The sequence below is a fragment of the Heptranchias perlo genome, chromosome 24, assembly GCF_035084215.1.
Source record: "Heptranchias perlo isolate sHepPer1 chromosome 24, sHepPer1.hap1, whole genome shotgun sequence".
NCBI classification, from domain to species: Eukaryota; Metazoa; Chordata; class Chondrichthyes; order Hexanchiformes; family Hexanchidae; genus Heptranchias; species Heptranchias perlo.
In genome coordinates this window covers 5,914,214-5,940,555 of record NC_090348.1, presented here as the reverse complement: position 1 = coordinate 5,940,555, position 26,342 = coordinate 5,914,214, and the positions used below count along the sequence as shown (strand labels likewise).

At 44.8% G+C, this 26,342-nt stretch overlaps 1 protein-coding gene across 2 annotated transcripts in view; it reads left to right on the top strand.

The window, feature by feature from the left end:
• The window catches only part of plekhg7 (pleckstrin homology domain containing, family G (with RhoGef domain) member 7), a 126,548-nt gene that overhangs the window by 68,203 nt on the left and 32,003 nt on the right, over positions 1-26,342 (top strand). The window contains exons 3-12 of one of the 2 annotated variants that reach the window (XM_068005314.1): positions 2,131-2,156; positions 7,524-7,657; positions 7,865-7,905; positions 10,470-10,565; positions 11,369-11,518; positions 13,648-13,743; positions 17,893-17,976; positions 20,157-20,267; positions 21,403-21,577; positions 23,453-23,568. In XM_068005314.1, the coding sequence (XP_067861415.1) occupies positions 2,131-2,156; positions 7,524-7,657; positions 7,865-7,905; positions 10,470-10,565; positions 11,369-11,518; positions 13,648-13,743; positions 17,893-17,976; positions 20,157-20,267; positions 21,403-21,577; positions 23,453-23,568 (1,029 nt within the window). Of the gene's footprint in view, positions 1-2,130; positions 2,157-7,523; positions 7,658-7,864; positions 7,906-10,469; positions 10,566-11,368; positions 11,519-13,647; positions 13,744-17,892; positions 17,977-20,153; positions 20,268-21,402; positions 21,578-23,452; positions 23,569-26,342 lie in introns of both variants that reach the window. The other variant, XM_068005313.1, reaches the window with a different exon arrangement.

Sequence of the window (26,342 nt, the reverse complement as noted above, 5' to 3'; positions counted from 1 at the left end):
AACTCAAAGGAAGTGCGTGCAGATGTAAGAATTTCAATACTTTATAGGTATAGATTAACTGATGCATCTGCAACATTTATCCATGGTGCACTTTTATGCCTTAATATATTTATTTCACCCACCTATACCAGAATACCACATGTGTGATGCCGCCAAAATGTTGGGGTAATATTTTAAGTTGCTGTAGAAAGGGTATGCTTGAAATTTTGAGAAGTTTCATCAGTTGGACTCACTCACTGCTGTGCATTGAGCAGAGACAATGGGCCATAATTTGCTGTAGCAGAGCACCTAACAGTATCTGCTGTTAGTTAGACTTGCCCTTGCATGTTTAGGTTTTTAATTTTTTCGCGTGGCAAGTTGCTGAAAGTGCGAGCGGATAATGTCACAGCGAGGGAAACAGGGCATCTGGGACCTGAGTGAACAGGGCAAGCAACTGGGTATCTCCTTAACCAATCAGATTGAAGGATTGTGACATAAACAGTGCAAGGACTGGGAAGGAAGTGTAAATTAGAGTGGGTGAATTCAATGTCAAATCAGGTTCAGAAAGAGAAATAAAGAGAGGAAAGAAAGATTGGATTAAGAGAGAAAAAAAAGACAGAAAGGAAAAGTAAAAAAAAATTAAATTTAAAATTTTTCATTTTTAAAATCTCCAACAACAATTAATACCTGAAGGAATGAGACTCCGCACTTGAAATAGTTGATTTTCAATGCCAGAGGTTGATTGGCAGTAATTAACACTTATCATGTCGTTAAAAGGGTACTTAAACTTGAAATGACTTGACTTAACTTTCTGTGGCGGGTTTAGTTTGTATCTGCCGCGCAAATACAGCAACTTCACGCCATTCAATGCGTTTCAATGGTGAATCAGACAGCGAGATGTCGTTTTCACAAAGCTAATGATGGAGCGGCACAACCCGGACAGCAGCTTTTGGATATTGACATTTAACCACGCATCTGTTCCTCGTCTGAAGTTGCTGGACCATTTACGCATAAATAGTGGCGAGCGCCAATAGTCTCACCGTTATTTTAACAGCAAAATTTGGACCAGTCAATCATCTCTGCAATGGAATCACACCACAATGACACGAGGATATCAAGGAAATGTACCTAATAGATAATACATCAACACATTGCCTCATTTCCTTTACACTGATCCTGTAAATGTACAGATACTCTACAAGGGTAGAGCTGGTTGAAGTTCGCATCTACAATGTACTGAAGGAAAGTGAAATGTCTTAAACTTAATAAAAATCAAACACCTACATAGTCCAGTAGTGCATCTCATTGGTGAGCAGGTGGATGTAAAAGATCCCATGACACTATTCGAAGAAGAGCAGTGTCCTGGACAACATTTATTCCTCAACCAACACCTAAAACAGATGATCTGGTGATTTATTTCATTGCTGTTTGTGGGATCTTGCTGTGCACAAATTGGCTGCCATGTTTCCTACATTTCAACAGTGACTACACTTTAAAAGTACTTCATTGGCCGTAAAGCGCTTTGAGAGGTCCTGAGGTCATGAAAGATGTGATATAAATCCAAGTCCCTTTCTTTCTTTCACTGGAAGGCAGGACATGGGCTCTTACTTGTAAGTTATCGTATTGGGACCAAAATTAATCCTGTCAACTTCACACATTTGCTAAGTTTCCCATTGGCCAGTACTGACCAGAGGTGAAATGTCTCATCAGAGGGAACGAGGATCTGACAATGAATCAGTGTCCGGTGCAGACCCTGTAACTGGGAAGGTGTCATCTACCTCTCAGGGGAGCAGTGGGTGAGCGAGTGGGTCCTACAAAGGGGGAAAGATATCATCCTGTTTTATTGAAAATAAAGTTGATAAAAAAATGCTCAGAAGGACTTGTCCTCCTGTTGATAACATGCAGCTTTGATAAACAGAATAAGGCACGACGAGCAGTCAGAAACAATGAACATCTCCACGTGGGAATCTGATTGCAGCTTCTCCGCTGTCTCCAAATCGCACATAATATTTTATACAAACTAATTGAGTTGCATTTGAATGTGTAATCATTTCTCATGGGGTACCTAGACCAGTCTTTGGCAAAAAGTATGATTGGAAAACTTTCCCAACTGTTTTTTGATTCTCAACTTTGTTTCTTTTCTCTTACCAGACAGCCCAGGATTCAGAGCCTGAAAGGTATGTAACATCACATCCGTACTCCATCTCAACTGTGAACAGACAGTTCTGGTTCCTGTGTTTGTAGTTTATGTGGAGATTAATTAATAACCAGGAGTAACTTGAAAAATTGGGTCATTTTTTGTTAGAAGAACACAGATAACAGGACGATATAATAGAAGTGTTTAAAACTATGAAAGGACGGGACAGGATAGATAGAAGCAGAATGATTCCAGTAGTTGAGGGGTCAAGAATGAGGGGCCATAGATACAAAATCAAATGTGAGAAATTTAGAACAGAGAGCAAGAGAAACTTCTTCACACAGAGAGCTGTGAGGCTGTGGAATTCACTTCCTGGGTCAGTGGTTGAGGCAAAAACTGTGTCAACATTCAAGATTAGATTGGATAGGTGGATGAAAGAAGAGGTTGAAGAGATGTGGAAACAGGGCGGGTAATTGTGATTGGGGCTGTTTGCTCGCGTGGAGGGTAAACACTGACATGGACTGGTTGGGTCGAGTGGCCTGTTTCCGTGTTGTAACGCCTATGTATTTCTACATTAGAGGCCCATTATGTAACGGAATGGTCCAGATGACTTGTTTAACGCTGAGTGAAATAAGCACATTCCATTACTGAGGTTTGTTGCTGTGAAGCAGATCACTAGAATATATGAGGACCTAAAGCATCAGATCAATGACTGCCAATAATCATACACCACCAGGTTATAGTCCAACAGTAAAATTGTTGGACTATAACCTGGTGTTGTAAGATTCCTTACATTTGTCCACCCCAGTCCATCACCGGCATCTCCACATCATAATCATACACATTGAAGATTAGGAATGTAGGGACATAGGAACAGGAGTAGACCGTTCAGCCCCTCAAGCCTGTTCCGCCATTAGATCATGGCTGATCCACTCCTCAACCTCATTTACCCACCTTTGCTCCATATCACTGATACCCTTACTGATTAAAAATCTGTCAATTTCAGTCTTGAAAGCTGCAATTTACCCCCAGCGACCACAGCCTTTTGAGGGAGAGAGTTCCAGATTTCCACTACCCTTTGTGTGAAGAAGTGCTTCCTGATTTCACTCCTGAATGGCCCAGCTCTAATTTTAAGATTATGCCTCCTTGTTCTGGATTCCCCCACCAGGGGAAATAGTTTCTCTGTTTCTACCCTATTGAATCCCTTTATCATTTTAAACACCTTGATTAGATCACCCCTCAACCTTCTACACTCAAGGAAATACAAGCCAAATTTATGCAACCCGTCCTCATAATTTAACCCTTTTAGCCCCAGTATCATTCTGGTGAATCTGCGCTGCACCCCCTCCAAGGCCAGTATATCCTTCCTAAAGTGCGGTGCCCAGAATTGAACACAGTACTCCAGATGTGGCCTGACCAAGGCTCTATACAGCTGAAGCATAACTTCTACCCCTTTGTATTCCAGACCCTTTGAGATAAAGGCCAGCATGCCATTAAGTAAGGTTATTGCTCTGGTCATCCAGAGGTTGAATTGTCTTATTTGAAGGTGGAATATAGCCAAATCTACAGGCCCCTGCCTCTTTTGTCTACTGCAGAAGGGTGTAGTACTGTAGTGGTTATGTTACTGGACCAGTAATCCAGAGGACTGGGCTAATAACCAAGTCAGAACTGCCATGGTGAGTTCAAATCCCACCATGGCAGTTTGAGAATTTGAATTCAGTTTAAAAAAATGCGGGGAAACAAAAGCTGGTATCAGTAAAAGTGATCATGCTGTTGTATTGTCGTAAAAACCCAACAGGTTCACCGATGTCCTTTAGGGAAGGAAACATGGGGAAGGAAACCTGCCGTCCTCACCTGATTTGGCCTATATGTGACTCCAGTGGTGACTCTTAACTGAAGTGGCCTAGCAAGTCATATCAAACCATACCATCACCTTCTCAGGGCAACTAGGGATGGACAATAAATGCTGGCCTTGCCAGCGATGTCCACATCCCGAGAATTAATTTTTTTAAGGAATATAGATTGTGCAGGATGTAAAGATTATAGTCACATTGTTGCAAAGGTTTGCTAAAGCAGAAACAGGGGAAGACAAAAACTGAATGACACAAACACTTAGGAGCAGTTTCTCCGAGTTTGAATTAGTTCCTCCCTTTGCATCTTGAATGTTGAACTACAGTGGAGTAGAAGTTAGAGGAAGTTGTGATCAAACTCTACAGGGCTCTGGTCAGACTGCATCTTAAGTAGTGGGTCCAGTTTTGGTATTCAGGGCACAAGGGAGATATTCAAGCAGTGGAAGCAGTGCAAAGGTCTGAGTTATGAGGAGAGACTGGAGGAACCTGGGCTCTTCTGCCTTGAGAGGAAGCATTAAAGAGGTGATCTTATAGTCGCACATAAGACTGTTAAGGGAATGGAAAAGGTGAATCTGGAATGTTACTTTAAACAGTAAAAGTAGAACAAGGAGCCACAGGTTTAAACTCTCAAAATGCCAATTGAGGACTGATAATAGGAAGTTTTCTTCACGCAGAGAATGGACTCCCAGACAGTGCCGTACAGGCAAAGTTCCTGGAATCATTTAAGAACTAATTGGAAGCTCCAATGGGGGTACATTAGGGTTTTTCTGGATGGAAGACCTGAGATGTAATGAATGGCCTCCCTCATCCACGATCATCTTGACCTTAGTTTAATTGGAAGCCAATTCCGATCTACCCCGTTAGTGCGACTGTACACACAAACTCCGTTAGTTGTATTCAGAAGTTGCAGGCACCGTGTTTTCAGAGACCACCCTGGACTCCGCCATCGCTGTCATCACAACTGGCATTAAAAATTTGTTAAAGGATATTAACTTTGTTATTTCCTACTAATGATGCAGTTTTGCTTTGTGAAATAAAGTAGCCCTTTCTATGTGACAATACCACTTCTAGAGGATCATCACTCACTCAATGAGGCTCTCAGGGATTTGAATAAGATTTCTCGATTCCTTTTGAAGGGTTCCTCGGTTTATGAAGACCACCCCTTCTAAGGCCTGTTCGGTGAAAGCCTCACACTTCATTATGAAGCTTTCTGAATGGTTCCAAATTCCATTTCAGTGAAAATGTTAGAAGGATCTCTTCAACAAGCCAGGTTTCATCTACTGACCCTGGTCGGATTAGATCTATGTAAACTGTTGTACTTAAACAAACAATAATTTATTTTAATTGACTGCATAAATATTGTGATTGATGTGCCCAGAATGAAGTGTGGAACATTGAACTGTTTGCAACGTGGAATTAACTGAACCTGCATAATGCGTAACTATTTACAATTCCCAAAGCATACTCAGTGTGAAAAACTAGCATGCAAGCAGTAAAATCAAATCCAAACATTTAATGTAAGCTGTAAAGCTGTAAGACACAATAACTCATGCTGGTTATTTTCATAAGTGATTAGTTAGTGGTAACTTTGAGATAATAAGGGATTAGCTAGTTTGATTACATCTTGGGCTTTGTAACTTTCAAATTGATTGGATGTTGGGCACCATAGTGATTAATTGAATGACTAACAATCATTGGTCAGAAGGAGCAACCAGCTCAGTAACTGGGCAACAGAAACAAGAAGTAATGTTTGCATGAAACATCTGATCATATTTGGGCCTGATTCTTTCCCTTTAAAGGAGCTGCATTTTTTTTCTTTAGGGACTAGAATCATAGAATCATATAGCACAGAAGGAGGCCATTTTGCCCATTGTGCCTTGCTGGCTCTTTGAAAGAACTGTCCATTTAATCCCACTCCCCTGCCCTTTCCCCATAGCCCTGCAACTTTTTCTTTTTCAAGTATTTATCCAATTCCCTTTTGAAAGTTACTATTGAATCTGCTTCCACCGCCCTTTCAGGCAGTGAATTCCAGATCATAATAACTCATTGTGGGAAGAAAACTCTCCTCTTCTCCCCTCTGGTTCTTTTACCTTAAATCTGTGTCCTCTGGTTACTGACCATCCTGCCACTGAAAGCAGTGTCTCCTTATTTACTCTGATCAAAACCCTTCATAATTTTGAACACCTCTATGAAATTTCCCCTTAATCTTCTCTGAGAATATTCCAGCTTCTCCAGTCTCTCCACATAACTGAAGTCCCTCATCCCTGGTACCATTCTAGTAAATCTCTTCTGCATCCTCTCTAAGGCCTTCATATCCTGCTTAAAGTGTGGTGAACAGAATTGGCCACAATACTCCAGCTGGAGCCTAACCATGGGTTAAGGTTTAGCATAACTTTGTTGCTTTTGTACTCCAAGCCTGTGTTAATAAAGTCCAGGATCCCGCGTGCCTTTTTAACAGCCACTGAACATGAGAGAAGCAGAAAGCATGAAAAGATATTTTGGGGTAGATTTTCAACTTGCTTCCTCAGCGTAAAACTCCCGATGTGAATCGGCCACCCTTTATTGAATTTGTACGATTTTCGTTTCCAGCAAAATCAACGGAGATGAAAATCGGACGGTTTCTATAACGGGCGGTCGATCCACAACCAATTTTACACTTGACGGTAAGTTTAAAATCTACCCCATTTGAGTAGAATTCTCCTCACATTTGTTCAGATGTTGAACCAGAATCATCAGGATTAATGAACAACTTCATCTTGCATTTATATAGCGCCTTTACTCTACAAAAACATCCCAAGGTGCTTCACAAAGCCGTAATCAGATGAAAATGGACACCAAGCCAGAAGGTTGGGGTGACCAAAAACTTGGTTAAAGAGGTGGGTTTTAAGAGGGTCTTAAAGGAGGAGAGGGAGGAGGAGAGGAGGAGAAGGTTAGGGAGAGAATTCCAGATGGCACGGCCGCCAATGGTGGGGCAAAGGGAGGGGAGGGATGCACAAAAAGCCAGAGTCAGAGCAACAAAGAGTTTGGGAGGAGGGTTTTAAGTCTGGAGGTGGTTACAGAGATAGGGAGGGCCGAGACCATGAAGGGATTTGAACACGAGGGTGAGAATTTTAAATTGGAGGCGCTGGGGGGGGGCCAGGGTTAGCGAGGACAGGGGTGATGGGTGAGCGGGACTTGGAGCAAGATGGGATACGGGCAGCAGAGTTTTGAGTGAGTTAGGCTGTATCCTGCTATGAATTTTCTACACATGGAGTAATTTCATGGCGACTTTGTTCAGATCAGTAGAAATAATGAGCCCGGTTTTCCTTCGGAAGGGGGAGGCCCCTATTGCAAAGTTGGGTGTCCTGACTGCTTGGAGCAGGAAAATTGGGGGTTCTGTGTGTGCTCGATTGAAAAATCAGAGGTTGGTTGATTTTGTAGCAAGGATGATATCTTTAACAATGGGTGTTAATCTAATGTTACTCTCGCCCCATGTAAGACCCTCATGGTCCACCAGTGTCAAAATAATGCTCATTGGAAAACCTACCTTGTTGTGTTTGTTTTTTTCTCCATGACAGATTCTTGTCCCACCGTAGACGGAGTTCAGTGGTGGTTTGTTTGCCTGGGCTTGAGATATTTCCTGGGGATTTATTAATTTCTAATGGCGCTGAGCATCTTTATCGTACAGTGTCAACACTCACCCTCAGAACGGGTAAGCTCATGGACCTGTATGGATGTCGTTTGTCTCAGTATATTTGAGCTTCTGGATCCTTTGCTTTTGAGATACGTCAAAGTTCAGAAACTTGATTGTCTTAATATTCTGTCGGCTGGGCATTGGGTAATTTGTAAAGATGCTACTTGTAATCATCTATCAGATAAGATATCAGACTTCTAAAGCCATCTCATTTTTCTCTTTCAGAATCCAAGAAGTCAAAATGGCTCTTCACAAAACGAGGAACGGTAATTTTTTGTAATGTTTTGATAGAGCGTTTAATATTCTAGCTCTTCCTCAGATTGTGTAGGAAGATTGTGGTACAGATTGGATGAACAATACAGGTACACTGAGCAACTTACCGCAGACGATTCCCGTGATAGCAACAATTCGTACATCACTCACCTCCTGGCACATGAGTTTGGGAGGTTATGGTCCAGTGATTCTCTCAAACCTCGATAAATTTGGGAGGTGCAAACTTGTTTAACCTAACCTGAACCTTAACCCTAATGTGCTGTACCTCTGATGTTATTAGCTGCCTAGTCACATATCTGCAACACCAAAAATCAAGATACAAAGTTTCTTTCTTACAATAAATACTGATGTAAAATACCTGTGTTATATATCATTAACTAGTATCCTCCAGTATAAACAGTGCTAACTTTCACTGCTGGGTGGTAGACTGGATTAACCCGATCCTCATCCACTCCTCTTTGGGCTCCTCTCGTATTGCTGTCTCCAGTCTAATGAGGTCGGAGGCCCAATATCTGGGCTCCTCGGGCCTCTTCATTTGTGTGCAGGGCATGTAGTTCTAAAATGGGCACTCCTGAACTTCTAGGCCATTATGTTTTGATGAAGAAATGTCGGTTATAATCATTTACATGTTCAGCCCAATTTACCTCTTCTCCCCAAACAATGACTCCAGCCACCTTGCAACATCTTGCCCAAGCAGCCATTATATATGGGCAAGCCTCGACAGTCAGTGTTAGCAGACCGTCCAACTGTGGGGGGGAAAGAGTCTGGTTCTTTCCCCACTGGACAGCCATTGACGTGTTAGGAGCAGGGGTCATTGGATAGTGACTGGGGACGAGGAACTCTGGGTCAGTTTGTTGTTCCCTAACTCAGGGCACGAAGGTCAACTGAGGCACTACGACCACTGCCCCAAGCTAAGATCAGCTAACTCAGGATGGACCAGGGATTGAACCCAGGCCTTCCTTGTCTGGTGGGCCTCAGCTGCTGTTGAACCAAGGGGGGAAGCTGCGATTTGCAGTGTTTGTATCTCGTTCCATTCATGTTTGGTCCTTACCGTGAAAGCTAAATTAGAGCACACTTTATTATACAAGAGGGTCAACATAACAAGTTTAGGATTGGGTAGGGTAGTATAGTTGTCCTGCTGGACTAGTAATCCAACGACCTGGACTAATAACCCAGAGAATGTAAGTTCGAATCCCACCACGGGGGCTGTTTGAGAATTGGAATTCAGTTTTAGAAAACCTGGAAATAAAAAGCTGTCGGTTTGTTGTAAAAACCCAACAGGTTCACTAATCCTTTAGGGAAGGAAACCTAAGAACATTAGAAATAGGAGCAGGATTAGGCCATACGGCCTCTGGAGCCTGTTCCACCATTCAATAAGATCATGGCTGATCTTCGACCTCAGATCCACTTTCCCGCCCTATCCCCATATCCCTTGATTCCCTTAGTGTCCAAATATCCATCGATCTCAGCCTTGGATATACTCAGCATCCACAACCCTCTGAGGTAAAGAATTCCAAAGATTCACAACCCTCTGTGTGAAGAAATTTCTCCTCATCTCAGTCCTAAATGGCCGACCCCTTATCCTGAGACTATGCCCTCTAGTTCTAGACTCTCCAGCCAGGAGAAACAGCCTCTCAGCATCTACCCTGTCAAACCCACTAAGAATTTTATACATTTCAATGAGATCACCTCTCATTCTTCTAAACTCCAGAGAGTATAGGCCCATTCTACTCAACCTCTCCTCATAGGACAACCCTCTCATCCCGCTGTCCTTACCTGGTCTGGGCCTATATGTGACTCCAGTCCCAAAACAATGTGGTTGACTCTTAACTGCCCTCTGAAGTGGCCACTCAAGTTGCATCAAACAGCTACAAGGAATTTCAGTTCAAGAAGGCCCACCACCACCTTCTCAGGACAACTAGGGATGGGCAATAAATGCCGGCCTTGCCAGCGACGCCCACATCCTGAGAATGAATTTTTTAAAAGTCCATACAGCTGGTGGAGAGACTTTCCCACTAGCAGTGCATATCAGAAATTTGGGACACGATTGGACACAATTTAGTGTGCACGGAGTTTCCAATATGGGGGAGGGGGTGAGGGGAGGAGGATAAAATCCCCCGTGCACAGCCCAGACTCTTAAAATTACCTTCGATTTGTCACGTTTGCACGAGATGTTTGACGTGTTTAACTAGCAGTCAGAATCAGATACATTTTAAGTCTTTTGTTTGTACGCAGAATTCTCAGTGGTGGCACGGGGACTGTGCGGCCCGTGCAATTGCACGAGGTCCCAAACCGGTATGGGGACCCCGAGCCATTTAATTGCACGAGGCCCCGAGCCATTCAATTGCACGAGGCCCCGAGCTGATCCGGTGATAAGTTTCAGGATTGAGGTAAATCGATCTTGACTTTATCAAGGGGCGGGCTCCAAACCGAACCTTTGCACGGGGACCCACCCAGGCAAACGTCACCCCTGAGAATTCTGTGCGGCGAAAGTGCACAATAAAGGTGTTTTTCCACACTCTAACTTTATACAATCGTTTCATGTTTGTGGTTTCAGAGTAAAGTGAAGCAAAAACAAATATCGGACCTAGAGAATATTCTGTCGACACTAGAGATTGCGGAATGCACGGATCACAGCTTCCAACAGTACAAGGTATTTTGTTCCGACTCAACACTGTCACCGACCAAACTCCTCTCCTGGACTCCTGCCTTCACCCACCCACTCTTAGCCGTGAGGCTTAAGAAGTTGGCAGTTCACCTCTCTGACATCCGACCTCAGTGCCCCTAAGGAACTCTGCTGACGTGAGGTGTTTCTGGATCTAGGTCTGTAGTATTTACTATCTTGTATAGCACCATTGGCCCCGCACTTCCTGGACCTTAACGTGAAGAATGGACATAGGAACAGGAGGAGGCCATTCAGCCCCTCGAGCCTGTTCCACCATTCAATTAGATTATGGCTGATCTGTATCTTAATTCCATTTACCTGCCTTTGCCCCATTTCCCTTGATACCCTCACCCAACAAAAATCTATCGATCGCAGCCTTGAAAATTTCAATTGACCCCCAGCGTCCGCAGCCTTCTGGGGAGTGGATTGCAGATTTCCAATTGAATCCTTTAATCATTTTCAAAACCTCGGTAAGATCATCCTCAATCTTCTAAACTCAAGGGAAAACAAGGCAAGTTTATGCAACATGTCCTCATAACTTAGCCTTGGTATCATTCTGGTGAACCTGTGCTGTATCCCCTCCAAGGCCACTATAGCCTTCCTAAGGTGCTGTGTGCAAAACTGAATGCAGTTCTCCAGGTGGGCTCTTTCAAAGAGCTGAAGTTTCCCTCTTAACTCAGTCCCCTGATTCCAGGGATTGCTCCAATGGTTCCTCTGTTTAAATGTCTCCCCTGTGCTGATGCGCAGACCTGCCGGTATCAGTTTATATAATTCTTATTTTACCTTGTCAGGATAAAAGCTGGACACACGTAATGGAGATCCAGAACCTTAACCCAGAGACCAGGACTGAACAGAAGGATAAGAAGCTACAGCAGGCCATGTGGGAGATCTTCACCAGTGAATGTACCTACTTTGGTGACCAGTTACTGGTGATGGAGAAGGTGGGTGTGTCAGTATTACCCATCACTTCAATCTTAACTGTTCAAAGTGTTAATTTTTAAAAAGCCCAACGTTGATTCAGTGTGCAGTGAATCTGGTAACCATCGAAAATATTCTGTACAGTTGTAAGTAAAGGACAAGGTCGATTTATATGTACAGATTTCAGATACTGAAGCATGAAGTCTTTTTATTTGCCGATAGCTTAAGAGTACAAATAGTTCATGTGGGCAGTTTGTTTCCCTTTGCCTCTCCCCCAAATTCCCTTTGACCCTCCCCCAGTTTCCCATTGCCCCTCCCCCAGTTTCCCATTGCCCCTCCCCCAGTTTCCCATTGCCCCTCCCCCAGTTTCCCATTGCCCCTCCCCCAGTTTCCCATTGCCCCTCCCCCAGTTTCCCATTGCCCCTCCCCCAGTTTCCCATTGCCCCTCCCCCAGTTTCCCATTGCCCCTCCCCCAGTTTCCCATTGCCCCTCCCCCAGTTTCCCATTGCCCCTCCCCCAGTTTCCCATTACCCTCCCCCAGTTCCCATTACCCATCACCTCTTCCCCAGTTTCCCATTACCCCTCCCCCAGTTTCCCATTACCCCTCCCCCAGTTTCCCATTACCCCTCCCCCAGTTTCCCATTACCCTCCCCCAGTTCCCATTACCCATCACCTCTTCCCCAGTTCCCATTACCCATCACCTCTTCCCCAGTTTCCCATTACCCCTCCCCCAGTTTCCCATTACCTCTCCCCAGTTTCCCATTACCCCCCACAGTTTCCCATTACCCCTCCCCCAGTTTCCCATTACCCTCCCCCAGTTCCCATTACCCATCACCTCTTCCCCAGTTTCCCATTACCCCTCCCCCAGTTTCCCATTACCCCCCACAGTTTCCCATTACCCCTCCCCCAGTTTCCCATTACCCCTCCCCCAGTTTCCCATTACCCCTCCCCCAGTTTCCCATTACCCCTCCCCAGTTTCCCATTACCCCTCCCCCAGTTTTCCATTACCCCTCCCCCAGTTTTCCATTACCCCTCCCCCAGTTTCCCATTACCCCTCCCCCAGTTTCCCATTACCCCTCCCCCAGGTTCCCATTACCCCTCCCCAGTTTCCCATTACCCCTCCCCCAGTTTCCCATTACCCCTCCCCCAGTTTCCCATTACCCCTCCCCCAGTTTCCCATTACCCCTCCCCCAGTTTCCCATTACCCCTCCCCAGTTTCCCATTACCCCTCCCCCAGTTTCCCATTACCCCTCCCCCAGTTTCCCATTACCCCTCCCCCAGTTTCCCATTACCCCTCCCCAGTTTCCCATTACCCCCCAGTTTCCCATTACCCCTCCCCAGTTTCCCATTACCCCTCCCCCAGTTTCCCATTACCCCTCCCCAGTTTCCCATTACCCCTCCCCCAGTTTCCCATTACCCCTCCCCCAGTTTCCCATTACCCCTCCCCCAGTTTCCCATTACCCCTCCCCCAGTTTCCCATTACCCCTCCCCAGTTTCCCATTACCCCTCCCCAGTTTCCCATTACCCCTCCCCAGTTTCCCATTACCCCTCCCCCAGTTTCCCATTACCCCTCCCCCAGTTTCCCATTACCCCTCCCCCAGTTTCCCATTACCCCTCCCCCAGTTTCCCATTACTCCCCAGTTTCCCATTACCCCTCCCCCAGTTTCCCATTACCCCCCAGTTTCCCATTACCCCCCAGTTTCCCATTACCCCTCCCCAGTTTCCCATTACCCCCCAGTTTCCCATTACCCCTCCCCCAGTTTCCCATTACCCCCCCAGTTTCCCATTACCCCTCCCCCAGTTTCCCATTACCCCTCCCCAGTTTCCCATTATCCCTCCCTAGTTTCCCATTACCCCTCCCCCAGTTCCCATTACCCCTCTCCCAGTTTCCCATTCCCCCCCAGTTTCCCATTACCCCTCTCCCAGTTTCCCATTACCCCTCCCCCAGTTCCCATGACCCCTCCCCAGTTTCCTATTACCCCTCCCCCAGTTTCCCATTGCCCCTCCCCCAATTTCTCATTACCCCCCCCCCCCCAGTTTCCCACACAGCCCACTGAGTGTTATAAAGGGAGCCCTATTTCATTAGTACTTAATGCAGATTTTGATCTCCTGGCTTTTAGACCTTTCTCATTATTTTGTTTCTATTTTAAAGGTCTTCCTGAACACATTGAAACACGTACAGAGCAGAGGATGGCTCCTGGACATTGATTCTTGGAGACTGTTTGCAAACCTCAGTGAATTGTCCAAGGTAACCAGAGCATCTCTCTTGGGAATAGGAAGGCAGTACACTCGTGTTACACTAATGTTACACTAATGTTACACTAGGAATGTACACAGGTTTGAGGTTTATTTTATACGGTCAGTTTACCTCATGTAGACAGAATGGGCGGAGCTATCACCTTCGGCAGGGGCCTAAAACTGGCAGGTAGCAGATTCGCTGCCCGTTGTCCACCCCACCCGATTTTCCTTTGCACTGAAACAATAGAATCATACTGAACAGAAGGAGGCCCTTCGGCCCATCATGCCTGTGTCGGCTCTTTGAAAGAGCTATCCAATTAGTGCCACCCTCTGCTTTTTCCCCAGAGCCCTGTAATTTTTTTCCTTTCAAGTATTTATTCAATTCCCTTTTGAAAGTTACTATTGAAACTGCTTCCACCGCCCTTTCAGGCAGTGAATTCCAGATCATAATAACTCACTGCGTAAAAAAATGTTTCCTCATGTCGCCTCTGGTTCTTTAACCAACACCTTTAATCTGTGTCCTCTGGTTACCAACTCTTTTGCCACTGGAAACAGCTTCTCCTTATTTACTCTATCATGATTTTGAACACCTCTATTAAATCTCCCCTTCTCTACTCTAAGGAGAACAATTCCAGCTTCTCCAGTCTCTCCACATAACTGAAGTCCCTCATCCCTGGTACCATTCTGGTAAATCTTCTCTGCACCCTCTCTAAAGCCTTGACATCCTTCCTAAAGTGTGGTGCCCAGAATTGAACACAATACACCAGCTGAGGCTTAACCTTTGTTTTATAAAGGTTTTGCATAGCTTCCTTGCTTTTGTACTCCATGCCTCTATTAATAAAGCCCAGGATCCTAAATGCTTCTTTAACAGCCATCTCAACTTGTCCTGCCGCCTTCAAAGATTTGTGTACATACCCCCAGGTCTCTCTGTTCCTGCATCCCCTTTAAGATTGCACCATTTAGTTTATATTGACTCTCCTCATTCTTCCTACCAAAATGTATCACTTCACACTTCTCTGCGTTAAATATCATCTGCCACGTGTCTGCCCATTTCACTAATCTGTCTATGTCCTCCTGAAGTCTGTTACTATCCTTCACATTGTTTACTACATATCTGAGTTTTGTGTCATCTGCAAACTTTGAAATTATACCCTCTATACCCAAGTCCAGGCCATTAATATATATCAAAAGGAGCAGTGGTACTAATACTGACCCCTGTATACTTCCCTCCAACCATTCACCACTACACTCTGCTTCCTGTCCCTTAGCCAATTTTGTATCTGCCACTGCCCCTTTAATCCCACAGGCTTTAATTTTGCTTACAAGTCTATTATGTGGTACTTTATCAAATGCCTTTTGAAAGTCCGTATGCACAACATCAACCGCACTGCCCTCATCAACCCTCTCTGTTACTTCATCAAAGAACTCAATAAATTGAGTCAAACATGGTTTGCCTTTAACAAATCCGTGCTGACTTTCATTAATTAGCCCATACTTTTCCAAGCGCCAATTACTTTTGTCCCGGATTATTGTCTCTAAAAGTTTCCCCACCACCGACGTTAGGCTGACTGGCCTGTAATTGCCGGGTTTATCCCTCTCCCTTTTTGAACAGGGGTATAACATTTGCAATCCCCCAATCCTCTGACACCACCCCCATATCTAAGGAGGATTGAAAGATTGTGGCCAGAGCCTCCACAACTTCCACCCTTACTTCCCTCAGTAACCGAGGATGCATCCCATCTGGACCGGGTGACTTTTCCATTTTGAGTACTGCCAACCCTTTAAGTACCTCCTCTTCATCTATTTTTATCCTGTCCTATATCGCTACTACCTCCTCCTTTACTGCTACATTGGCAGCATCCTCTTCTCTAGTGAAGACTGATGCGAAGTATTCATTTAGTACCTCAGCCATGCCCTCTGCCTCCTCAAGAAGATCTCCTTTTCTGTCTCTAATCAGCCCCACCATTCCTTTGACTACCCTTTAGTATTTATATGTTTATAAAAGACTTTTGGATTCCCTTTTATGTTAGCTGCTAATCTACTCTCATACTCTCTCTTTGCCCCTCTTATTCCCTTTTTTAGATCTCCTCTCTACTTCCTGTATTTAGCCTGGTTCTTTACTGTATTATGAACCGTACATTTGTCATAAGCCTCCTTTTTGTTTCATTTCAATCTCTATATCTTAGTCATCCAGGGAGCTCTAGCTTTGGATGCCCTTCCTTCCCCCCCCCGCCCCTTCCCCCCCCCCCCCTTCCTCCCCCCCCCCACCCCCGTAGGAATGTGTTTACTCTGTACCCGAACCAACTCCTCCTTGAAGGCCTCCCATTGTTCAGTTACTGTTTTGCCTATCAATTTTTGATTCCAATCCACCAGGACAAGATCCCCTTTTAACTCACTGAAATTAGCCCTCCTCCAGTTAATTGCTTTTATGCTTAATTGTCCCTTGTCCTTTTCCATAACTATTCTAAACCTAATGATACTATGATCACTGTTCACCAAATGCTCCCCCACTGAAACGTGCTCCACTTGCCCCACTTCATTCCCCAGAACTAGATCCAGCACAGCTTCCTTCCTCGTTGGGCTGGAATCAGACTGATCAAGAAAGTTCTCTTGAACACATTTCAGGAATTCCTCCCCCTCTTTGCCCTTTACACTGTTACTATCCCAGTTTATATTGGGATAATTGAAGTCCCCCATTATCACTACTCTATAGTCTTGCATCTTTCTGTAATTTGTCTGCAAATTTGCTCCTCTATCTCCTTCCCACTATTTGGTGGCCTATAGCATACACCCAGTGGTGTAATAGTTCCTCTATTGTTCCTTAATTCTAACCAAATAGATTCTGTCTTTGACTCCTCAACTACATCGTCCCTTTCCAGTGCTGTAATAGGTTTTTTGATCAATACTCCCAGCCCCTCCTTTCTTTCCTTCCCTTTCTTTCCTCAATACCTTGTTGCCAGGAATATTAAGTACCCAATCCTCCCCTTCTTTGAGCCAGGTCTCTGTTATTGCCACTATATCATAGTCCCATGTGGCAACTTGAGCCTGCAGCTCACCATCCTTATTTACCGTGCTACGTGCATTTACGCACATGTACTCCAATCTCATCTTAGACTGCCTCGCATTTCCCCCCTGTCTGATCCGGCATTTTCTGTTTTTGCCTCTGTGAAGCACCTTGGGACTTCAAAAAAAAATTAATCTCGAGGTGCGGCAGTCACTGGGAAGGCCGGCATTTATTGCCCATCCCTAGTTGTCCTGAGAAGCTGCAAGTGAGTCTTCTTCTTGAACCGCTGGTAGCAGTTTGTTACAACAGAGTGTCTTGCTAGGCCATTTCAGAGGGCAGTTAAGAGTCAACCACGTTGGTGTGGGACTGGAGTCACATATAGACCAGACCGAGTAAGGATGGCAGGTTTCCTTCCCTGAAGGACATTAGTGAACCAGTTGGGTTTTTCTCTACATTAAAGGTGCTATATAAATGTAAGTTGTTGTTGAGTTGTCCCAATGTGAATAAGGTACACATGGTGCATTGGCACCCCATCCACCACCCTAAACATTCACTCCCTTCACCACCGGCGCACTGTGGCTGCAGTGTGTACCATCTATAGGATGCACTGCAGCAACTCGCCAAGGCTTCTTCGACAGCACCTCCCAAACTCACGACCTTCCCACCTAGAAGGACAAGGGCAGCAGGCACATGGGAACAACACCACCTGCACATTCCCCTCCAAGTCACACACCATCCCGACTTGGAAATATATCGCCGTTCCTTCATCGTCGCTGGATCAAAATCCTGGAACTCCCTACCTAACAGCACTGTGGGAGAACCTTCACCACACAGACTGCAGCGGTTCAAGAAGGTGGCTCATCACCACCTTCTCAAGGACAATTAGAGATGGGCAATAAATGCCGGCCTCGCCAGCGATGCCCACATCCCATGAACAAATTTTAAAAAAACCTTATCCCATTGATGCTGACTGTAAACAGCACAGGGGTTGCTATGGTGTCATTGCGTTCATGATTCACACTCCAAAAATACTTTAAGTAGGATTTAAGTTTTAAACAAGGCACACGTTTTTTTGTTAACATCTACAGTACAATGTGTTATGTGTTGTCTTGCACTTCAACAGGTATAATCCTGTGCATTGTTTGGTCATATTAGGTGAGTTCGGACTTCTTAACCAGTCTGCTGGATGCAATTCAGAGTTCTTGGAAGCTATCATCTCTCATTGCTGTGCTGTCAAAGGTACTTGCTACTAAATATTTTTTATATATGACTTTTAATGTCACGTGATACACAGGTAAGAGGAAGTAACATAATGACCCAGCTCTGAAATCAGAAGTAATGAATCTTGAGTATTATTGTGTTACAGCCTTTAACTTCCTCTTACCCAGTGTTCCCTGTTCTATATAACACTTTGGATTTCGAAACTGTTACTAAACAGTTCCCAGGTCCTTACACCATGAAAGGTCGCTGCATAGCAACCAGCAGCATGAGGCCTGGCTGGCTTTCCACTCCGAGGGCTGCAGAGGCCAAATGTAGCACGATTAACGCCATGTGGCAGAGATGAGCTAACTCAGAACAGGTCAGGAATCGAAACTGGGATGCTCTGCTTATAGCACAGCCACACATTGGGGTTAGATTTTAACTTTGTGCAATGGTGTAGAACAGGCAATAGTGAATCGGCAGTTCGTTTTACACCTCTCCCCATTTTCATTTCCACTGACCTCAATGGAAGCCTGTTTTACACTAGCGCCCAAAGTCAAAATTACCCCCATTGCATTTACCAATCGAGTCATCAGGGGAGCTGAGATATCAGGTTGTTCAATAACTTGTGTAGAGAGAAAAGAAAAAAGATTTGCATTTATACTTGAACAAATGCCTTTCACGACCTCAGGACGTCCCAAAGCGCTTTCCTGCCAATTAAGTACTTTTGAAGTCTAGTCACTGTTATAATGTAGGGAATGTGGCAGCCAATTTGCGCACAGCAAGATCCCACAAATCGGAATGAGATAAATGACCAGTTAATCTATTTTTAGTGATGTTGGTTGAGGGATAAATATTGGCCAGAACATGAGGAGAACTTCCCTGCTCTTCTTCGAATAGTGCCATGGGATCTAACTGTGAGGGTTCTACACAAATGTATTCATCGATGTAATTACTGAAACCATAGAAGCTTACAGCAGAGGAGGAGGCCAGTCAGCCCATCATGTCAGTGCTGGCTGTTTGCCAGAGCAGTACCAAATATACTGAAGTCAGATCACTGTACAAATAGTCAGTCTCATTCTGAGAGTTCATAAGGATTGCTGGTTTAGGAAATGGTAAAATTGACACTGGTGCAGTATTGTAAAATATAGTCTTATACTTGAACAAATGTAAGCATGAGTCATTTTGTTGTATTATGTATCTTGTTTTCAAATCCCTCCATGGCCTCAACCTTCCCTATCTCTGAAACCTCCTCCAGCCCTACAACCCTCCAAGATCTCTGAAACCTCCTCCAGCCCTACAACCCTCCCTATCTCTGAAACCTCCTCCAGCCCTACAACCCTCCGAGATCTCTGAAACCTCCTCCAGCCCTACAACCCTCCGAGATCTCTGGAACCTCCTCCAGCCCTACTACCCTCCAAGATCTCTGGAACCTCCTCCAGCCCTACAACCCTCCGAGATCTCTGAAACCTCCTCCAGCCCTACAACCCTCCGAGATCTCTGAAACCTCCTCCAGCCCTACAACCCTCCGAGATCTCTGAAACCTCCTCCAGCCTTACAACCCTCCGAGATCTCTGAAACCTCCTCCAGCCCTACAACCCTTCGAGATCTCTGCGCTCCTCTAACTCTGGTCTCTTGCGCATCCCCAATTTTAATCGCTGCACCATTGGCGGCCGTGCCTTCAGCTGCCTAGGTCCTAAGCTGTGGAATGCCTCCCTAAACCTCTCCACCTCTCCGCCTCTCTCTCCTCCTTTAAGACGCTCCTTAAAACCTACCTCCTTGACCAAGCTTTTGGTCACCTGTCCTAATATCTCCTTATGTGGCTCAGTGTCAATTTTTGTCTGATAATTGCTCCTGTGAAGAGCTTTGGGACGTTTTACTACTTTAAAGGCGCTATATAAATGCAAGTTGTTGTTTAATTAGGATAGCTTTGAACATCCGTTCCAGGACTTGGGATTAATACCTACTATTGGGTCAGAATAAAGTTTACTCTGTATCTGACCTGTGCTATACCTCACTGGGGAGTACTTGATACTGAGACAGGTAAAAAAAAGTGGAGACGTTGTCCAGTCCCCTTCAGTGACATCTCAGAATCTGGTGCAGAGAACCAGTAGAGTGTTTCATTATGATTTGATCATCAATTCCATATTTTTAGATTTGTCAATGTATTGAAATGGAAAGGAATTTTTTTTTTCTAATGCAAAAATGTTTTCCAGCAGTTTCAGGACAGTGTGTGCTGCAGTCATCAGAAGTATTGCCTGAATTATTCCTCGGCTAACCTTTACCTCAATTCCCTGAAGACGAGGGAGGACTTTGGAATCTTTCTTAAAGTATAGTACCTATTCAGACTCTCTAATATTCCCAAACCCTTTGTAAGATTGTGCCGTTAATGTTCGCATACAAACATTATCAGCTCATTAACCCCACACTATTACAAAGGGTATGATAATGCAATGCCTCCGGTACTGGACTGGTCAACCCAAGGGTTCGTGAGTTCAAATCCCACCACAGCAAGTTGTGAATTCCACAAATGTACAATTTGTGGGTTGGCACCAAGGGTAAAAAAGAAATGAGCTTCGAAAGACGGCAGATTGTCGTAAAATCCCAACTGGTTGACTGATGTCCTTCAGGGAAAGGAGCCTGCCGTCCTTACTCAGTCTGGCCTACACGTGACTCCAGTCCCACACTATGTGATTGATTCTAAATATCCACTGAAGTGACAAGTCACTCAATTGTAACAAGAATCACTGTGTTCAGGGCAATAAATTCAGCCTTGCCACGGTCACTCACAAATATATATATATTCCATATTCCACATACTGCTGATGGAGGTGCAGTGGTTACATTACTGGACTAGTAATCCAGGAAACATGAGTTTCAAATCCCACTATGAAAGTTTGAGAATTTGAATTCAGTTTTAAAAATCTGGAAATAAAAAGCTGGTATCAGTAAAAGTGACCATGAAGCTGTCGGATTGATGTAAAAACCCAACTGGTTCACTGATGTCCCTTTAGGGAAGTTAAACCAGCCGTCCTTACTTGGTCTGGCCTATATGTGACTCCAGTCCCACACCAATGTGGGTGAATCTTAACTAACCTCTGAAGTGGTCTAGCAAGCCACTCAGCTGTATCAAACCTCAGGGCAACGAGGAATGGGAAATAAATGTCGGCCTTGCCAGCAACTCCCACATCCTGAGAATGAATAATTTTTAAAAATGGAACAATAAAACCATCAAAAGATGTGGGCAAGTCTGTAAATACAATATTGTGCCATTCTTAATTGTGTAGTTTAAAAGAAATTAGTGTCAGAAGCTAGACCCAAGGGCAGGAGATACAAGTCATGTAGACTTGATATTTCTTTATATGTAACAACACGACTCCCACATAACCCACTGTTGTACATGTCTTGCCTGTCATATCATGCTGCCCCTTCAGAAACTCTCTCTGTTTTATTTGCACGGGACAGTGGTGTGAACAGAACGGGCAGTGCAAACGACTGCACTTGTCCGACCTGCTGGTCTCACCCCTACAGAGGTTGACGAGGTATCCGTTACTCCTGAGGAACATTGGGAAGAGAAGTACAGATGCTGCAGAGAAACAGGGGATCCAAGCAATCATCAAACAGGTGGACAATTCTATTTGTGAGTGGACATTCCTATCTCATTTCAAATTGACGTGACTGTGTTTCTCTAACCGAGTGGAGCCAGACTCACTCATTACTTGCCAGTTTTGTCACAGAGAGGTCCATATTCTTTTTAATAATAAAAACAGAAAATGCTGGAAATACTCAGCAGGTCGGGCAGCATCTGTGGAGAGAGAAACAGAGTCAACGTTTCAGGTCGATGACCTTTCGTCAGAACAGGAAGAAGTAAAGATCTAGCAGTTTTTAAGCAAGTACAGAGCCAGGGAAAAGAGGGGAGGGGGAAGGAAAGAACAAAAGGGAAGATCTGGGATAGGGTGGAGGGCAGGAGTGATTAAATGACTGTTTTTGATTGTTTAAAAGCTTCAGTTTTACTGAACATTGTAATATGGGGTAGAAATCAGTCAACTGGAAAATAGATCATGACAGGCTATTTCACCTTGTCCAGAACAGTAGATCCAGGGGACACGGCCTGCACTTGAAGGGGGTAAATTCAAAACTAATCTGTGAAAAAATATTTCAGTGAGTGAGTGGTCAGTCTATGGAACAGGCTCCCTAGAGAGACGGTGAAACAGACAGTGTTGATTCATTCAGATGCAAATTAGATCGATTTCTTTCAGAAAATAATATTTTGGGATACAGAATATGAATAATTTGAGACATGACGTGTGGTGAGTGTAACAGGCTCGGGAGGAACAGGTGACTTTGGGCCTATTGATCCCAAATCTCTCCACCACTGGAGTTTTCACACACCTCATGCCTGGGTCAGTTGCAGACTCATTGATGGAGATTTATTGCTTTTGATCTTTATTCGTCTACCAATTTCTATGTTCCTGTGACTCTTGTACAATAGAGGAATTGGTAGGAAGGGAGCGGGGGAGCAGTTAAAATGGAGTGGCTCCATTTCCCGCCAATTCCCCATTTTAACGCTGCTGGTTTTGGGGGCGAATGAGGCTGCTGCCAGACTGTGGCGGGAGCCTCGTCAATAAATGGAAATCAAGGTCCCAAGACATACACGAACCCCGATGGCATTTTAACCTGCTCCCGAGTGGAGACGCACATCGTGGCCTTCTGGGGTTGCCAACTCTGGCTAGATGTAATCCTGGAGATTTCATCACTTGACCGCCTCCCACCAGCTGCCCCGCCCCCACACTCCCCCATTGGTCGCCCAACATGCCCCGCCTTCCCACAACCAATTGGAAAGCGAACAGACTCTTCATTGCCCGATTGGATGAATTTTGACTGTCAGTCAAACAGCCTTTTATTTCCCAACTTCAACATTTTTATAACTAATAAACAAAAATGTTGAAAGGAAATGTTTTTTTTAAATGCCCTATGATTTTTCTCCTGAGTTCGCACCCAGCAGTGTCCTGGAGATTAATCTTCAATTTCTGGAGACTCCAGGACAATCCTGGAGGGTTGGCAACTCAATGGCCGCCCCCCCCCCCCGCCGCCAGGTGAAGCTGTCAGGAAGCCAGGCAGAGGCAAGTTAAAACAAAACTTTCCTCAGAGGGACCAGGAGGACCCCACAAGGAAAGTCTGGGCCTCTGCTGCCCCGGGCCCCCCACGTCCCCCACCCCCCAGACTCACGGTGCTACTGCCAGCCTTCTGTTGATGCTGGCGAGTGACTTCCGAGCCGCCCGAACTTCACCGCGTCCCCCCCACCCCCGAAATGGATGATCAGCTCCATTCCCGGGCCTCCTGCTCTGGATTGCACCCCCGCCTTGCTCCTGAAGGAGTTAAAATCAGACCTCATATGTAACCTTGGCAGGCTAAATATTTAACCTCTCCGATACTTTCCGCATCTCGCAAAAAATATTTCAGCGTGAAAATCCGCGTCGTTAATAGATTTTCTTGTGCGTGTCTTGCGTGTCAGGTGATCTTGAGGGGAAAGTGATGTGGCTGGAAAGGTTTCAGAAATTTCAGCAGCTCCAAGAGATTATTGTTTGGCCTCCGATCTGGGAAAGAAATAAGAAATCGTTTGTTCCTGAGGTGGGTCTGTTCACCTTACTGTTTGTTGGTGCCTTACATCCAGTACTCGCCATCTGTCATCTCTGCCTTTTGTCTTAAATGTTTTGCTTTGATGATTTTAATGCAAATTATATTTTTATATGTTTACGCCCATCTGCCACTCTCTATAAACTTGAGCTCATCCAAATCTCTGCTGCCCGTATCCCAACTCACACCAAGTCCCGTTCACCCGTCACTCCAGTGCTCGCTGACCTACATTGGCTCCCAGTCCACCAATGCCTCGATTTTGAAACTCTCATCTTCGTGTTCAAATCACCCCATGACCTCACCTCTCTAACCTCCTCCAGCCCTACAACCCTCCAAGAACTCTGCATTCATCCAACTCTGGTCCCTTGTGCATCCCTGATTTTCATCGCTCCACCACTGGCGGCCGTGCCTTCAGCCGTCTCGGCCCTAAGCTCTGGAATTCCCTCCCTAACCTCTCCGCCTCTCCCTCCTCCTTTAAGATGCTCCTTAAAACCTACTTCTTTGACCAAACTTTTGGTCAGCTGTCCTGATGTCTCCTTTGGCTCGGTGTCAATATTGTTCTGATAACGCACCTGTGAATCGCCTTGCGACATTTTACTATGTTAAAGATGCTATATAAATGCAAGTTTTTTTGTTGTACCAAGTTGTCCTGTAATCTCCAACTGTTATATAGGAAGATACCTACTGGTGTTAGGGTCATCACTTGTTACTCGTTATGCTTGGGGCTGGCCTAGGACAGGCATTTTGCATAGAACGCCCTCTGAGGTTAGATCTTGAACAAGGACAGTAGCTTTGGATAATGTTTTCAAGATATCACATCAGGGAATCACTCTACACAGAGCACGCTCCCTGATCATCTGCAATCCTTGATTCTAAACCATATGGTAAGGTAATGGAAAGACTGAGGCACAGACACAGGGCCTCTTTATAACAGAGGTCTTATTTTATAACTTTGAGATCATGAAGGAGTTCAGTAGACTATTTTTCCTCTTCAAATTAAGTATTTTTGTCACAATTTTAGAACATTTTTCTCTTTCAGACGTGTTACTGGAGTTTCCATCAGCTGACCTTGTTGCTATGTTTGAGACACTGTACCTTCTCCATACTCTGTGTGAACCCAAAGGGTTAACAATGATCCCATTTCCAGGAATGTTCTTACTGAACTTAACATATCCTGGTGCTACGCTACTAATTATATAGAATCATAGATTTTTATAGCACAGAAGGAGGCCATTACTGGCTCACCCCCTGCCTTTGCCCCATAGCCTTTTTACATTTTTCTTTTTCAAATATTTATCAATTTCCCTTTGAAAAGTTATGGATTCTGCTTCTAACACTGTTTCTGGTAGGCCACTCCATGAATTAACAACACTCTGTTAAAAAAAGATTCTCCTAAACTCTCCCTTTGTTTTTTTGGTGATGATCTTAAATTCATGCCCTTTCGTTACTGCCTCATCGGTAATATAGGTTTTTCCTGATTTACCTTATCAAAACCCCTCAGAATTTTGAACACCTCCATCATATCTCCTCTTAATTGTCTTTGTTCTAATGAAAAAGAGGCATAATTTCTCTAGTCTCTCCTCATAACTAAATCTCTGATACCATCTTAGTGATTCTCTTTTACACCCTTGCCGTGGCCTTGACATCCTTCCTAAAGTAAGGCGCCCAAAACTGGACACAACGTTCTAATTGTGGCCTAACCATTGATTTGTGCAGGTTTAGCACTACCTCTCTGCTTTCGTACACTGTGCTCCTATTTATAAAACCTAACATTCCGTTGGCTTTTTTTTACAGCTTTATCAACTTGTCCTCTCATTTTTAAAGCTTTGTACATCAGAGCCCCTAAGTCTCACTGCTCCTCTACATCTTTTAAAGTTTCCCCATTTTGTGTAAACGTCCTCTCCTTATTCTACCTCCCAAAATGTATCAGCTCACATTTCTTCACATTAAAATTCATCTGACATCTATCTGTCCACTCTACTAACCTGTTGACGTCCTCCTCAAGTCACTTACAGTCCTTTTCACAGATCACCACAATTTCTTGTGGTTTTTTTATTCGTTCATGGAATGTGGACATCGATGGCAAGGCCAGCATTTATTGTCCATCCCTAATTCCCCTTGAGAAGGTGGTGGTGAGCCGCCTTCTTGAACTGCTGCAGTCCGTGTGGTGAAGGTTCTCCCACAGTGCTGTTAGGAAGGGAGTTCCAGGATTTTGACCCAGTGACGATGAAGGAACGGCGATATATTTCCAAGTCGGGATGGTGTGTGACTTGGAGGGGAACGTGCAGGTGGTGTTGTTCCCATGTGCCTGCTGCTCTTGTCCTTCTAGGTCATAGAGGTTTGTCGAAGAAGCCTTGGCGAGTCGCTGCAGTGCATCCTGTGGATGGTACACACTGCAGCCACAGTGCACTGGTGATGAAGGGAGGGAGTGTTTAGGGTGGTGGATGGGTTGCCAGTCAAGCGGGCTGCTTTGTCCTGGATGGTTTCGAGCTTCTCGAGTGTTGTGGGAGCTGCACTCATCCAGGTAAGTGGAGAGTATTCCATCACACTCCTGACTTGTGCCTTGTAGATGGTGGAAAGGCTTTGGGGAGTCAGGAGGTGAGTCACTCGCTGCAGAATACCCAGCCTCTGACCTGCTCTTGTAGCCGCAGTATTTATGTGGCTGGTCCAGTTAAGTTTCTGGTCAATGGTGACCCCCAGGATGTTAATGATGGGGGATTCGTTGATGGTAATGCCGTTGAATGTCAAGGGGAGGTGGTTAGACTCTC